The sequence below is a fragment of the Notolepis coatsorum genome (genome assembly GCF_963971535.1).
Source record: "Notolepis coatsorum genome assembly, chromosome: 6".
NCBI lineage: Eukaryota > Metazoa > Chordata > Actinopteri > Aulopiformes > Paralepididae > Notolepis > Notolepis coatsorum.
Window position 1 is genome coordinate 168,781,410 of NC_140170.1, and position 16,204 is coordinate 168,797,613.

Below are 16,204 nucleotides of genomic sequence, written 5' to 3' on the forward strand. Positions count from 1 at the left end.
GAATGATGTGTACATATATAAGCCGCACTGGACTATAAGCCGCAGGTGTTTTAATGTTTAATTACCATATGTAATTAGCATTGGGACACAATACTGTCGGACAAATAACAAGAATCAACTCATTTACAAGTTGTATTAAGTTTAGCAAATAAGGGAACAGATAATAACATTTCAATGCAGTCAAAAAAGCAATATTTTGATTTTTACATTTTCGGGTTTGGTCACGTCGAGTCACATATAAGCCGCACCGTTATATAAGCCGCAGGGTCGAAAAATGGGGGGAAAAGCCGCGGCTTATAGTCCGAAAAGTACGGGTAATAGCCTGTTCTCCACTACATGCCTTGCTGTGTAAAAGTTGGCCATACAATGTATAACAAGCAGGGCCGTTATGCATTGGCACAGCCAGTTGTGGAATGTGAAAGTTGTTTGGTTAACATTACACTTACTTGCTAATGCTAGCAGCCGACATATCATCCCAACCTAGCACCTTCACTGTCTTTTGAACAGAGTGTTTAAGGTAGCACATTGATATCTGGGAATCCATTGATACCAAACATGACACATTAGATTACTGGGATGTGGGCTAAATACTGCTACCAAAGTAGTGGTGTCTTTACTGGGACACATCCAATCCCCAGAGCACAGTTATAAGACAAGCCCCTTTAGTACAGAGAGCGGTATTCAGAGAGCAGAGGTTGATAAGTTATACGACAGTTGACTCGTAATGTAAGCTAGCACACCTCGGGTCATCAATTCATTTTACAAACACAAAGTGGGAAAATACACAAAGCTGTTAAGAAACACAAGTAGATTCTCAGCTGAATCACTGATGCACAAAGAACAAAAGGAAAGGTTGAAAGGGGTTAATTGTGCTGAGCTGAACTGAAGTTGCCTCTGGCAATGCATGGATTCCGTGCACATCCCGGCGTGCGCACCAGAGGGGGGGGGGGTGGGGGGGGGGGGCAGCTTTTGTGCTGTTAATATCTTGTAATGGAAAGTGGCATGCAGATGCAGAGTAAGACGTCGCTTGGTCTGTTATAGCCAGACTTCTCTCTACACTACGCTATTGCTGCGCCAGCGCAGGAGAAAGTCACTCCAAGTGTGTACATGATCTGCGCATGCGTTCAACTAATTGTCCCTCACGGAAAGAACATGAATAAGTGAGTGAGTGACTACAATTTGCCATGCATATCATAGCCCAGTGGCAGTTCTGTGCGTCATGGGAAATATGGCTGACGACCACCATCTAATGCAGCAAATATGACACAAGTCAAATTAATTCTAGTAGACTAGAATTTGTAAAATTCCCTCATACTCCAAGACTTCCCTACAGAGAATTAAACAAATTCACTGTAAATATACCTCTAAAACAAAATCCATGATATTCCCGGAATTCCATGAGCAGGGGGAACCGTGGCATCTGTCTCACCTGTATGTTCTCCAGCTGGTACTCCAGGTCCGTCCTCTCGGTCTTCAGCAGGTCGGTCTGGTCCAGGGCGTCCTGGAGGCCATGGGTGAGGCGGAAGATGTGGCTTTTCTGGAGGTCCATCTGCTGCTGCAGCTTCCCTTGCTGCGTGGAAACAGGTTTTTTTTTTTACAACCACGTTTTTTTTTAATAAACTTTAACCATATTTCATAGAAGAGGACGGTCATAATAACACACCTCCCATAGCTGTGTGTAAACAGGAAATGTCCAAAACAAATATTTCTGTGCACATTTTTTGTTACGTTTTCTCAAGATGTTTAACCCTTTCATTGCCACACTACAAATGGTTAACACTTTCACCACCACCACACTGCAGAAGGTTAACCCTTTCAACATCTGCAATAAAATTTGATCTGTTTTATCTAATAACTTAATAAGATAAACGTTTTCAGTCTTCAGAAATATTATATTTAGACTTTGTCCTCAAAATGAATGGAAGTGAACCGGGAGCCTGACACCTGGGAGGAATGGTGGTGTTGACAGCAGACGACAGGGGCAGCAGTGGTCTCTAGTTTATTTGTAGATGACTTTAGATAGAGGTAAGACTGCTGAAACCTGACAAGTTCTACTAAAGTGAAGTATCCCTTTAACTATAGAAAAACATGGCTTATTTTCCATTTATGGTTCAATGTATGCAAATACATTGAATACATCAAGAAAAACAAACCGAATGCTTTTTTAAATGGAATGTGTTCTCTGTGCTTCTACCTCTTCCATCAGCCTCTGCTTCAGCTCTCGCTCGGTCTCCAGCTTCTGCTGTAAGCTGCGGGCGTTCATCTCCAGCATGGCGTGCTTCTTCTCCAGGTCGTTGAGCTGCTCAATCATCACACACAGACACGTTCGTTTACATTTAGTCATCCAAAGCGACTTACAGGTTCTGTACAACAAGTCAACAGGAAAGGTACAACTATTTCAGCTGAGTAACAATGTTCATCAAACAGTGCTGAAACTTGGGTGCTGCAGTGTCGAGTGCATAGTTTGTAAAGACATTAGTATAGTAGGAAGAGTGCATGATAGACAGTAAGGTTATTTTTTTAATGTATTTCTTTATGAATTTCTTTTCAATTTCAGATATTGATTGAAGAAGTCGACTGCAAAATATTGGTCGTTTTCGGCTGTCCTAACTGTGGTGGGAAGTTCGTTCCACCATTGTGGAGCGAGGAGAGAGAATAGGTGGCTTCTCTTTGATGACCCTCCCGGAGCTCGGATAGAAGTGGGTCTACTCTGTGAAACGTCTCATCCACCCCCATCGCAGCTGCTAACATGGCCAAAAATATATGTTTGTCTAATATCCTTTATGTAAAAATCAAGTTGCTTTGTTTTCTGTTACACGTGGCTGTCTTCCTATCTGCTCTTAAAAACTCTGATACAATCCCCAGTTTTAGCTTGGCATCTCCATGACAACAGCAGTAACAGTGGGTATCAGTTCATTACCGTGTCAGACAGACTCTCAGCCTTCAGACGCTGCTCCTTCAGGGAATGCTGCAGCGCCTGGATCTCAGCCTTGTGCTCTTTGAGCGCCAGCTCCACCGCCTGGCGAGACTCGGTACTGCGCTGGTCGGCACGCATCCTACACACACAGAACCACACGGTCTTAGAATGAGAACACAGCCTACACACACACGGTCTTAGAATGAGAACACAGCCTACACACACATGGAACCACAGTCTTAGAATGAGAACACAGCCTACACACACAGAACCACACAGTTTTAGAATGAGAACACAGGTACACAGCCTACACACACATGGAACCACAGTCTTAGAATGAGAACACAGCCTACACACACAGAACCACACAGTTTTAGAATGAGAACACAGGTACACAGCCTACACATACATGGAACCACAGTCTTAGAATGAGAACACAGCCTACAGACACACAGAACCACACAGTCTTAGAATGAGAACACAGCCTACACACACATGGAACCACACAGTCTTAGAATGAGAACACAGCCTACAGACACAGAACCACACAGTCTTAGAATGAGAACACAGCCTACAGACACACAGAACCACACAGTCTTAGAATGAGAACACAGCCTACAGACACAGAACCACACAGTCTTAGAATGAGAACACAGCCTACACACACAGAATCACAGTTTTAGAATGAGAACACAGCCTACACACATAGAACCACACAATTCCAAGTTGTATGAATTGTAGTTGAAATCTAGTAATCCAGGCACAAACATTTCTTAGTTACAACAAGATCGTTCCATCGAGGCCACAAGTTCCACATTGTTTGTATGTGATGTACTGTATTTTGATCACTTTGACAAAAAACAAGAAAGAGAATGAGTGATGTGTAAACAACGTCTCCCTGATGCCCTCTAGTGGACAAAAAAGTATTGCAGCTTTAAGTGTGTGTGTGTGTGCATCTGGTCCTGCGTCTCACCTGTTCTGCTTCTCGTTGTCCAGCAGCCTCTGCATGTCCCTGGTGCGTCTCTCTGCCTGGTTCTTCTCGTCCTCCAGGGCTCCCCGCCAGGCCTCCCACTGCCTCTCCTTCTCCAGCAGCTCGTCGTTCAGAGACTCCAGCTCCACCACCTGCTCCTCCAGCATGCTGCACGTGGTCTTCAGAGTCTCCATGTTCTGTGAGGAGGGCGATCAATACAGCGTATTCTCTCAATGATTCAGTGTGTTGGTGTTATGTGTGGTGGCAGGGGGCTGGGGAGGGTGAGATACACACCATTGAACAGCAGAAAGAACTGGGAAATACCACACACACACAGAGCACCGTTAACTCATTCTGCGCCAATGACGAAAAAAGTCGGGTTATCTCGCCGGTGGTTGAGCGCCAATCACGAGAAAAGTCGGGTTTTAATCGTTATTTCTTTTATTCGCTATATCCATTCATTTTTCATCCATCCAGCCTGATGTTATCATTGGGAATGGGTCTGAGCTCGCAAAAGGCTAATACCGCCGCCTAACGCCTTGCGGCCGGTATTGCACATCATTGGAATCCCTCTGGATTGGGATGTGCATCGATCCAAGAAGTCCGGTCCGGGTTTTCCTTCTCGGGCATGACTAACGTTATAACACACGGATTGGGGACACTGGGAGCACCGTGGATTCATGTGTTTTGGTTGATGAACGTTGGACAGACGACCGCGATCAATATTTGGAATGGCGATCAGGAATTGGATTATTCTTTTTGCAGTAAATCAGATGTGAGGTAAGGACTCTATGTTACCAATCTTGGGTTAATCCGATGTTTTTTTCGTAACGATCACAACGTGTCTGTTTGTGCGTGCCGTTGGCACCGACCAAAGCACGGAGGGGCGACTTTTCCTCCCCCCGCTTTCGTGCGTGCATGATGAAACATAATACCGATAATTTAGCGTTTATTTCAGAATGATTCATAAATCAAGCGACAAATGGCACGATTACTAAGGAAATGCATTGAAGCGCCGTTTGCTGGAGTTTATTGGGATTCGACAGGATCACTCTAAAACTATACTGATATTCACCACGGTATAAAACAGAAATGTATGAAATAATTATCTGTTTTTTGCATGTTGACCGGAAGAAACTCACTTACAATCGACGTGTTTATTAGATCCATAGCTATAATATTTAATATAGTTTTAGCACTCGCAAACACCGGCATTATCCCCATTGAACAGAGTGCTGGACTTCTTACCAGACAGTAAACAGCGACCTCTAGGCGCTGAATGAGTTAATGGACTAATATGAGTTTGTGACATATTGTGATACACACACACCTAGCAGGCCCAACACACACACACCTCTCTCCTCAGTACCTCACGGCAACTTATTCTTTCTCCCTCTCCTCACTTTAAGGGCTGGGCGATAAAACGATAACGATAATTATCACGATATATTTTAATAATCGATAATAAAAATAATATCGATAATAAAAAAAAAAATTATTTTTGTATTTGTATTGTGACCTGCAACAGGGCAGCTTTAAAACAAGAGACAGTGGACAGACTTGTCTTTCTTGCCTGCAACTTAAAGTAATGGCTTTGCTTGTCCAAATGACAATACTGACCAAATTGAGATTTATTTTTCTCTTGTCCATTTATTGTTTGCTTTCTAATTTAAAATACAGTTTGAAACCGTCTGTACACAGTAGGCCATCTGTGCTAGCAGAGCTAGTCTCCAGTCGCGAGTCACGGTGCATGTGTAATCGAATGTCCACCAAAAAAGCGCCAAAAATAGAAAATAAACTAGCAGAGCCAGAACTGTTCAACTCCCCTGGAGCCACAGCCACTTTTTTTGGTACTTTCGCTTTCAAACCAGCTGCAGCCTGAGAACTGGAGTGTGAGGGGCTGTAACACTAAAGATGGCGACAACGACAAAATTGCTGCAAAATAAACATACATTTGTTGTTTAAATAAAAAATGTTTTAATACTAATACAAATATAGATAATTATCGATATCGAACGATATGAAAATTTTAATCGTGATATATCGTGATAACATTTTTGGCCACAAGTGAAAAGTTGACCAGTTTACCTCGGCCAGTTGATGTTGGACTGCTATTTAATATGGTCCTCATTGTTCATTGTTGCATTTGGAGGGCTCTAAACAGATTTGTATTAATTTGTGTGGGATACATTGTACAACATACAATAGTTTTACAACAGGCTCTACAATAAAGGGCGCGGGCGGCCGGTTCTGTTGCCAGAGCTCAACTCGGGACCTGAGAACTATCAACGACTATCTTGATTCTTTGCACTAGAGACTCATACCACTGGACTATATTATGTTTGTACTTTTATATTACTATTTTATATTACTTAATTTTATTTTACTTTTTAGTTTTTATGTTACTTTATTATTTATTATTATTATTGTTATTTTATTATTATATTTTATATTGCTATTGTACTGTGAAGCTATGCATCCCCCACCCTGTACACCCCCCCCCCCCCCCCCCCCCCCATGCTGCTTTGACACCCAAATTTCCCCTAGGGGATCAATAAAGGATTATCTTATTTTATATCATCTGCATACAATGAAATATGATTATGTGCTCCCATTGATGGCGATATTAAGGATGATTGACGAATGGTCTGAGCCAATGGCCCAAGAGAAAGCAAAAACAATAGATGACTTAAAGGACAAACCTGCCTTGAACCTCTTGACATGGTAAAAGGAGGGGAGCAGTTATTGGCTGTGAGCTCCACAGCTGTTGGATTAATATACGATACCTTGATCATATCAATAAAAGGGGCGCCAAAGCCCATCTTCCCAAGCACTGACGATACAAAACGGCCATTCTAGGCGATCAAAGGCCTTTATTGCATCCAGTGAAAGGACTGCGGCTGGAGGAATCAGGTTCTGGGCACCAGAGGCCAGCCTGGATTTTATGAAGCCTGTGTGATTGCTATACACTAATAAAATGTATGCCAGCACTTTGGCATAAATCATTACATCTGCGTAAAGAAGTGGAGGGCAGCTAATTAGCTAGCTCTGTTGGGTGAGGGCCGACCTTCGAATTTCTTTTTGGAATTCGAAGCTTCGGGGCCGAGATTAGATTTTAATTCGAAGCTTCGAGATAAAAAAATTAAAATAAAAAAATTTTATTTAAAAGAAATATATTATATATATATATTATGTTGTGGGACTTGTACAGCGCTTTGTTCAACTTTGTCAGTGCTGTAAAGTTTAAACCTTTTTAAATCTTCGACAAACAAAACTTTGCTTTCATGAAATATTGTAAGCCGTCATTTGAGGCTTTATAAAAGCAGCACAATGAACACAAATCTGTCAGTGCCGAGTCCGACCTCATCTTAAATAACAAACAGCATTGCTTGTTGTAGTTAACAAAGAGAGGCAGAGTTGATTTTGCACCAAAAAAAATCAAATTTTTTTCTTTTTAATAATCGATTTTTTTTTTCATATTCGAATCCCATGCCCATCGAACGAAGCTTCGAAGTATTTAAGACAGCCCTAGTTGGGTCTTTGTTCTTTTTAAGAAGCGAAGATATTAAGGCAGTGTGAATAGTCTCAAAAATGAACACTCCTTAATTGAAAACTGTATCATAAAATAGCTTCAAAGAACAGAGCAAGGGCCAAAAAGCAAGGTAAAACATCTTCACACCATCTCAATGTCATGTAGTATAACAGGTATATTTAGCTCTTAAGATTCACTGTCAGAAGGACGCTCCATATTAATATTATTCAGAAAAAGTTCACATTCAGATTTATCAAAGCAAATCTATGACCTATACAGTTCCTCGTTAAAAAAAAAAAAAAAAAAAAAAGGCAAAGGTTAGGTTCACCCTCTTGGGATCAGTTAAAATAATACCATTTTTAGAGTTACATTTAAATCGTGTCTTCACTTTAAGTGTGCATTGATCAAACTATATAACAACCATATAGTATCAAAGAGAAAACATGAATTACACCTAACAGAAATAGTGTCTGTGGTGTAAGCCTTAACACAAACTGACATACTGACAAACTGACATCCTAATTTATGCAAATGACATGTCGTCAGCTTGTGACTGCAACTTGTTCCTGTTTGCGGACGACTCAGCCCTGCTGGTCTCTGACAAGAACAAGTTACAGGTTGAAAAAACCCTCAGCTCGGAACTAGGCAGAATCTGCATATGGCTCGCTGATAACAAACTATCATTACACATGGGCAAAACAGAGTCCATTCTCTTCGGTTCAAATAACAAACTCAGCAAGACCGACGGCTTCTCAGTTACAGTGGGTGACAATATTGTCACAAGGAAAGATGAAATTACCTACCTGGGTTCCATCCTAGAGGCTAATCTCTCCTGTGACAAAATGGCATCCAATGTAATAAAAAAAGTCAACCAACGACCTCGATTCTTGTACCGGATCTCCTCTCTGGTAAACAAGAATACCCTGAAGACTCTGGCAGGAGCACTCATTCAGGGGTACTACGACTATGCTTGCACCTCATGGTACCAAAGCACCTCAAAGGCGCTAAAAACAAAATTACAAACATCTCAAAACAAACTGGTCAGACTACTGCTTGACCTTACTCCTAGAACCCACCTCACCCCTGCCCACTTTGACAACCTAGGATGGCTTAGAGTAGACAACAGAGTACAGCAACTTGCAATGGGCCTGGTCTACAAGATACACTACACGACCAAGGTACCCATGTACATGTCAAAATACTTCCCAGAGGTCAGTGAATACCACGATCACAACACCAGAGGGAGCTCCACAAATCATGTTAAACCCAGATTCGGCTCAAATAAGGGACTAAACACGTTTCGCAATTATGCCACATCAATGTGGAACGCCCTACCCAAAGCTGTAAAGGAATGTGGATCACTACCCACTTTCAAAACCTCTCTCAAGGGACACCTACGGGAGACTGCAATTCAACACTGGCCCCTGTAAATATCCTAACCCAACCCCCTCCAATGTACAGTCATTTACCTAGTATGGTTTTGTCAATAGTCCAATGTACAATTTTGTTTGTTTGTACAGTGTCTCCCCCCCCCCCTCAATGTACAGTTTTGCTTGTATATACAGTGTGCCCCCCCCCCCCCCCAACCACCTCCAATGTAGATTACCCAGTATGGTTGTCAATATCCCAGTGTACCCAACCCCCCCCCCCACCCAACCTCCTCCAATGTACAGTTTCTACGTCAAATGTATATACTCCCTTTTCCTGACTCCTTCTGTATCACAAACAGTATTGTATTTGCAAATCTGGTATGTCATAAATGTATAGATGTAGCAGTACTGACTATCTGTATGTCATGTATGTCATATATGTCCAGATGAATTGAAAATGGGGGACCCTGATGTAAACAAGACGAAAGTCTTTCTCTGGTCTGCATGCCCTTAACAATTGTGTGTATTGAGCTGTACTGTATTGTACCCATTCTGCAATCTGTTAATAAAGTTTTCAATCAATCAATCAATACCTGGAGGCTCAACCCGCTTTAAGTTGTGTGACAGAAAGAACAACATGTCCACATTTTTTGGCAACAGGGACTTTCTCCTTTTGTTCACAATAAAGCCAGCAAATGCGCTCTGAAGGGGTTGAAGTGGCGAAGATGCAAAGCAATGTGTTGCAGATAATAATCCGCATTCCGTCTCCACCACTCAAGAGGACTGGAATCTGTTTTTGAACGGTCTTAAAAAAAAAAAAAAAAAAAAACTCATTGCATTCAGAAATAAACATAGATGGGCCGATGTGGGAGGCTTCCTGCAGCAACCTCTAGGTCCACACAGTGGAGCATGGTTGACGTTGCTCAGCTATTGTAGGCTCAGCTATTGTAGGAGGTAAACCATCATTGGTCATGTTTTAATTGGTAAAAGAAGAAACGATCATCCCAGCTTGATGTCTGGATTGGCTCGGCTATGGACTATGGTATGGGTCTATGGACTATATATGGTACTATGGACTATGGTTTAGTAAATAGACTATGGTTTAGTAAATGGACTGCATTTATGTAGTGCTTTGGATAAAAAAAAAAGCACTATACAACTTATGCCTCACATTCACTAACTCACACACATACTTATTGGGATAAGTTAGGGGTTCAAGGCCACGCAACTGGGATTAGCCAGGCTCAAACAGGGAACCTTTAGATTAGATGACTGCTCTACCAAGTTCTCAAGCTTCTCTTCACAGGCTTCTTAACCTTTAGTTCACAAGCTTCTCTACCCTTTAGGTCACAAGCTTCTCTACCCTTTAGTTAACAAGCTTCTCTACCCTTTAGGTCACAAGCTTCTCTACCCTTTAGGTCACAAGCTTCTCTACCTTTTAGTTAACAAGCTTCTCTACCCTTTAGTTCACAAGCTTCTCTACCCTTTAGTTCACAAGCTTCTCTACCCTTTAGTTCACAAGCTTCTCTACCCTTTAGTTAACAAGCTTCTCTACCCTTTAGGTCACAAGTTTCTCTACCCTTTAGTTCACACGCTTCTCTACCCTTTAGTTCACACGCTTCTCTACCCTTTAGTTCACACGCTTCTCTACCCTTTAGTTAACAAGCTTCTCCACCCTTTAGTTCACAAGCTTCTCTACCCTTTAGTTCACACGTTTCTCTACCCTTTAGTTCACACGCTTCTCTACCCTTTAGGTCACAAGCTTCTCTACCCTTTAGGTCACAAGCTTCTCTACCCTTTAGTTCACAAGCTTCTCTACCCTTTAGTTCACAAGTTTCTCTACCCTTTAGGTCACAAGCTTCTCTACCCTTTAGTTCACAAGCTTCTCTACCCTTTAGGTCACAAGATTCTCTACCCTTTAGTTCACAAGCTTCTCTACCCTTTAGGTCACAAGCTTCTCTACCCTTTAGTTCACAAGCTTCTCTACCCTTTAGTTCACAAGCTTCTCTACCCTTTAGTTCATACGCTTCTCTACCCTTTAGGTCACAAGCTTCTCTACCCTTTAGGTCACAGGTTTCTCTACCCTTTAGGTCACAAGCTTCTCTACCCTTTAGTTCACAAGCTTCTCTACCCTTTAGGTGCCCTGTCTGTCATGTGTTTACCTGTTTCTGGTTGTTGAGGTGCATCTCGCGGTCGGCCACCTCCCTCCGCAGGCGGTCCACATCCTGGCTCAGCTGCAGCCGGTCCTCGCTCTCCGCCGAGACCTCGTCGAGCTGCTTGGAGAGGTAGAAGTTCTGACGGTTCAGCTCAGCGTTCTCCTGACTCAGCTGGGTCAACTGCTCCTCCAGGTCCGTGATCACCTAAGAAAAAGGACTGGATGTGAGGAATGAACTGACTCAGCTGGGTCAGCTGCTCCTCCAGGTCCGTGATCACCTACGATCAGGGCTGGAGATGAGGAATGAACTGAATACATATGATCTACCAATACAAATAAAGGTTACCACCAATACCACTTTCTATATTTCCTTTTTATTTATTTAGTTATAAATACATTATTATTATTATATATATATACCCTTTTTGGCATCTGTGACATTATGTGTGACACATTTCTAGTCAGACGAACCTTTGATATGATATGAGTATTTAAGACAAAGACTGACAAACATGGGACAGCTAAACATGTTTTACTTCTGAGGCTAAAAGTTGTATCCAAACATTTGTAATGTAATGTTTGGAGTAAAACAAAGGTGTTCTGAGTTATGATGGGCTAAAGGAAGTTTATCAAATGTATTCTGAGTTATGATGGGCTAAAGGACATTTATAAAATGTGTTCAGAGTTATGATGGGCTAAAGGACATTTATAAAATGTGTTCCGAGTTATGATGGGCTAAAGGACATTTATAAAAATGTGTTCCGAGTTATGATGGGCTAAAGGACATTTATAAAATGTGTTCCGAGTTATGATGGGCTAAAGGACATTTATAAAATGTGTTCCGAGTTATGATGGGCTAAAGGACGTTAAAGCATATTTTTCACTACAAGTCAAATGTGAATATACCCAGAGTTTAGATGGTCAAATACATTCTGGATTGAAGCTTTAAGAAATGGCTGTTACTTTTCCAGAGCAATATTGACCGTTGGGTTGGGTTAGGTCACTGGACAAGAAAGCCCTATTCCCCATTAGAGATCTAACCCCTTTCCAGGTGTCAAACAGTCTGAAGATAAGGCCACTTCTGATATATATATAGGTTTTGGTGCAACGCTCTTACAGTAGATGCAGTAGCTGCTTGGCTATGAAAGTTCACTTAGCCTCTGCTTTCCAAGACAGGGAATAACCTTCAATGATGACAGAACTGGATTGTTTACAATTTGTTAAATAATATACACTAATGTTCAACAGTACTGTAGCTTCTGTAATCTCTTCATAATCAAAGTTATATTTGTTGGCAGGAAAACAAAATAACTAAAAAGCTTATATGGAACTGAATTTCAAATGAATACTGTCAAAACAACTTCCTAGACTGGTCTAGTGGTGAACAGCACCGCCTTGCAGTCACACATGAAAAGGCCAAAGGTTCCCATCAGGGCATCGGAGTGTGATGCAGGACACAGCCATGGAGGGGGCCAGGTGAGCTTGTAGAAACACTTTGGCTTAGATCTCCCTGTGGAGCTCACAGCCCTAAGGCTTGTTGCCACAATGATGTCAGCAGTACAGCATGAGCAACTGTAGCTGCTCAGAGAGAGAGAGATAGAGAGAGAGCGAGAGAGAGATAGAGAGCAAGAAAGAGAGAGCAAGATAGAGAAAGATAGTGAGTGAGAGAGACAGAGAGAGATAGAGAGAGAGAGAGAGAGAGAGAAAGACGGAGAGAGAGAGATAGTAAGAGCAAGAGCGAGAGAGAGAGAAAGAGAAAGAGAGATGGAGAGAGAGAGAAAAAGAGAGAGAGCAAGAGAGAGAGAGGAGAAAGAGAGACACAGCAGGGGCAGCGCCAGTCATTGAGCTGAGTGAGAGCCGTCTCTCTGTGCCAAGGCTTCTGTATGGGCATAATGTCTGTACAAAGCAAAGTGACTTGCTGTGAAATGTATCCTGCTGCTCAGAGAGGGTGGAGACATTCCGAGAGAGGCTCTGGAGACACTCAGAGAGGGGCTGTGGAGGCACTGAGAGAGGGGCTGTGGAGACACTCAGAGAGGGGCTGTGGAGGCACTCAGAGAGGGGCTGTGGAGACACTCAGAGAGGGGCTGTGGAGACACTCAGAGAGGGGCTGTGGAGACACTCAGAGAGGGGCTGTGGAGGCACTCAGAGAGGGGCTGTGGTGACACTCAGAGAGGGGCTGTGGAGGCACTCAGAGAGGGGCTGTGGAGACACTCCGAGAGGGGCTGTGGTGACACTCAGAGAGGGGCTGTGGAGGCACTGAGAGAGGGGCTGTGGAGGCACTCAGAGAGGGGCTGTGGAGGCACTGAGAGAGGGGGGTGAAGACACTCAGAGAGGGGCTGTGTAGACTCACCGAACAGCTGTCCCGCAGGGCGTCGAACTTACGCTGAATGTCATCTCTGTGCGACTGTGAAAAAGAGGAACAAAGCTCTTAGAATCACAATTCAACTCTTTGATTGTTGCATTGGCCAATGATTTGTTGTTGAAAAGAAGTCATGATTTTAGCATTTTACTATACAGTTTTACTGTATATTTTTGGACTGTATATTTCAGAATGTACTGTATATTAACATTGGATTAAATGATGCTTGTGCTGTATGCTTGTGTGTGTGTGTGTGTGTGTGTCTCACCCTGAGAGCACTGATCTCCTCCTCCGCCTCTGCGGTGGTCTCCTCCAGCTCCGTCTTGGCCTGAGACAGCTGGCTCTCCAGGGCGAGCCGCGCCGCCTGCAGCCCGCTGATCTGGGACTCGCGCTCCTGCAGGGACAGCGTGAGCTCCGCCACCTGCCGCTTGATCTCCAGCTTCTGCTCCTCGTGCTCCAGGCCCATCTGGAGGAGGAACACAAGGAGGTTCAAGCTCCAGACCGGAGAGGAGAGTACAGGCGCGTTTTCAATTTAAGCTCAGAGGTGCCGTGCTGCTGCAGATCTAGACTGAGGAACAACGTTAATATATATTACCGTCCCGTCTCTTGGGTCTTTGGAAAGACCAGACGAGGTCAGAGGAGTTGAATAACAATGTTGAAATTGAGAAGTATGGACTTATTTTTTTTACTGAAATTCAATTAGTTGTTATTACAGAGAGAGTTAACCCTTTCACTACCACACTACAGAAGGTTAACCCTGTCTACAGAACTGTCTGTAGTGTGGCAGTGAAGGGGTTAACCTTCTGTAGTGTGGTAGTGAAAGGGTTAACACTTTGTCGTGTGCCAGTGAAAGGGTCAACCTTATGTATTGTCGCAGTGAAAGGGTTAACCATTTGGTAGTGTAGCAGTGAAAGGGTTAAGTACCGAAAAAAAGTACCGTTGGATACAGATACTGAATTCCAGGAACTGGTACCGGTTTCGGTTCAAATGTGAACGCTACCCAACCCTAATGACGACAGACCGGCATCTTCTCTATCCCTCTGTAAAACCAGCCTCTGTTTCTCCACACCGGCACTCAACAATGACCGAACGGCATCATCATTTTCACCTACAAAGTTGTTTAGAAATATAACCCTTTTTTACGGGGCTATGGTCAGCAATTCTAATCGTTAGGAATGAGAACCATGTAAACTAACTTCACCATGGTAAAAAATTAAGAAAGACCATGTACATAGGACAGCCGAAACACGACCAATCTTTCGCTGCCGCCTAAAATCAATATCAGAAATGTATTTCTTTAAAAAGAAAAAATCGTCCTTGTTTATATTACTACCTACTATACTAATATGTCTTTACTACTATGCAGTGCACTCAACACTGCAGCACCCATGTTTCAACACTGTTTGTTACTCAGCTGTAAGAGTTGTACCTCTTCCTGCTGACTCGTCGTACAGAACCTGTAAGTGGCTTTGGATAAAAGCGTTCAGCTAAATGTCAAAATGTTAAATGTAAATAAATTATGTGCTTTGGAGCTCAGCTTTGTACTTTTCAGGGCTCGAATACGAAGGGTGTCCCGATGTCCCAGGGCCATAAAGAAATCGGATCATCGAAGCTCAGATCCGTCATGTTGGGGGACGATACAAGTAAAGCCTTGCATTGTTCATAGAGCCTGTGGTCTGCTGTCGTTAATAGAATAGAATGGAATAGAAGTACTTTATTGATCGCGAGGAAAATTCAGCAAGTAAACTATATTACATTCAGAGCTGATCATACTCATATATATAAAAAATATATATCATATTTAATTGGGTGACGCGCAAACTTTTTCTTCATGAATGATGCTCAAACAGAACACATGTTTCACAGCAGTAGAGCAGCATTAGCGGCCAGCGGAACTCTGGCCAACAGCACACGCTGTCAAGAGGCAGAAGATGAACATGAGATTGATGAGCCTCCTGACAATCTGCTCCCGTAAGTGATTGATTTGACAGTTATAAGACAGCCAGCGTTAGTTATACGAGTCTGTTGCATTTGCTAATGGCCTGATAATCAATTAAATAAGTGAGGTGCTCTAGTACAGTGGTTCCCAAAGTGGGGGTTGCGAGCCGCCACGGGGGGGGGGGGGGGGGGTCGCCAGATGATTTCCAATGTTTTGTTTTTTTATTTAAAGATTCGTATTTTTTTTTTTATGCAGTCAGGCCACTGAACTTAGAAGCAGGCCAGGCCAGTGTTTCTAGTTGCAGCGGTGCAATAGTTAGATAACCTAGGTGGGGAACAACCAGGAGATCACTGCAACTCACACAAGTTGGAGAACTATCTCTCTCTCTCTTGCTCACACACACACACACACACACACACACACACACACACACACAAAGGGAGCCGCATGTGATTGGTGGAGGCAGGACCCTTACAAAAAACAAAAAATGTTGCTAATCATTGACACATGCTAGCCTGTAATAATCCCCCCCAGAAAAATCTACTTTGCATTTGATATATTGCAAATATATGCCATCACACACACTGGCATTTAAAGGGTTAGAATTATAAAATGAATATGTGGTGTTATGATCAGGGCTGAAGTTGAATAGAAGATTGTATTATTTTCAATCTGACATTACAAAAAAAACTGAAAATCCAGTTGCTAATCATATATGCTAGCCTGTTTTTAACAATAATTTGTGATGCCATCACAAACACTGGCATTTAAAGGGTACAAATAAAAGAATTCCTGCACCAGAATGCAGGAAATGAAGTCTTTGTAACAAAGAATTTCCTGGTGGGGCACCCCCAGACCCCCTGCTTATTAAAAAGTGGCCTGACTGGGGCTATATTTCGCACTATATTTCCTGGCCTGAATGATTTCCCCAGTCCGGCCCTGGTTAAAAGCCTCCAATGCTT

General features: G+C 42.8%; 1 protein-coding gene across 1 annotated transcript in view; it reads right to left on the reverse strand.

Moving 5' to 3' along the window:
• cita (citron rho-interacting serine/threonine kinase a) overlaps positions 1-16,204 on the reverse strand; it is a 165,491-nt gene that overhangs the window by 72,695 nt on the left and 76,592 nt on the right. Inside the window, exons 23-29 of the mRNA XM_084317591.1 lie at positions 13,572-13,769; positions 13,295-13,348; positions 10,952-11,149; positions 3,891-4,084; positions 2,921-3,056; positions 2,195-2,299; positions 1,430-1,570 (exon numbers count right to left, since the gene is read on the reverse strand). Coding sequence (XP_084173717.1) covers positions 1,430-1,570; positions 2,195-2,299; positions 2,921-3,056; positions 3,891-4,084; positions 10,952-11,149; positions 13,295-13,348; positions 13,572-13,769 — 1,026 coding nt within the window. The remainder of the gene's footprint in view (positions 1-1,429; positions 1,571-2,194; positions 2,300-2,920; positions 3,057-3,890; positions 4,085-10,951; positions 11,150-13,294; positions 13,349-13,571; positions 13,770-16,204) is intronic.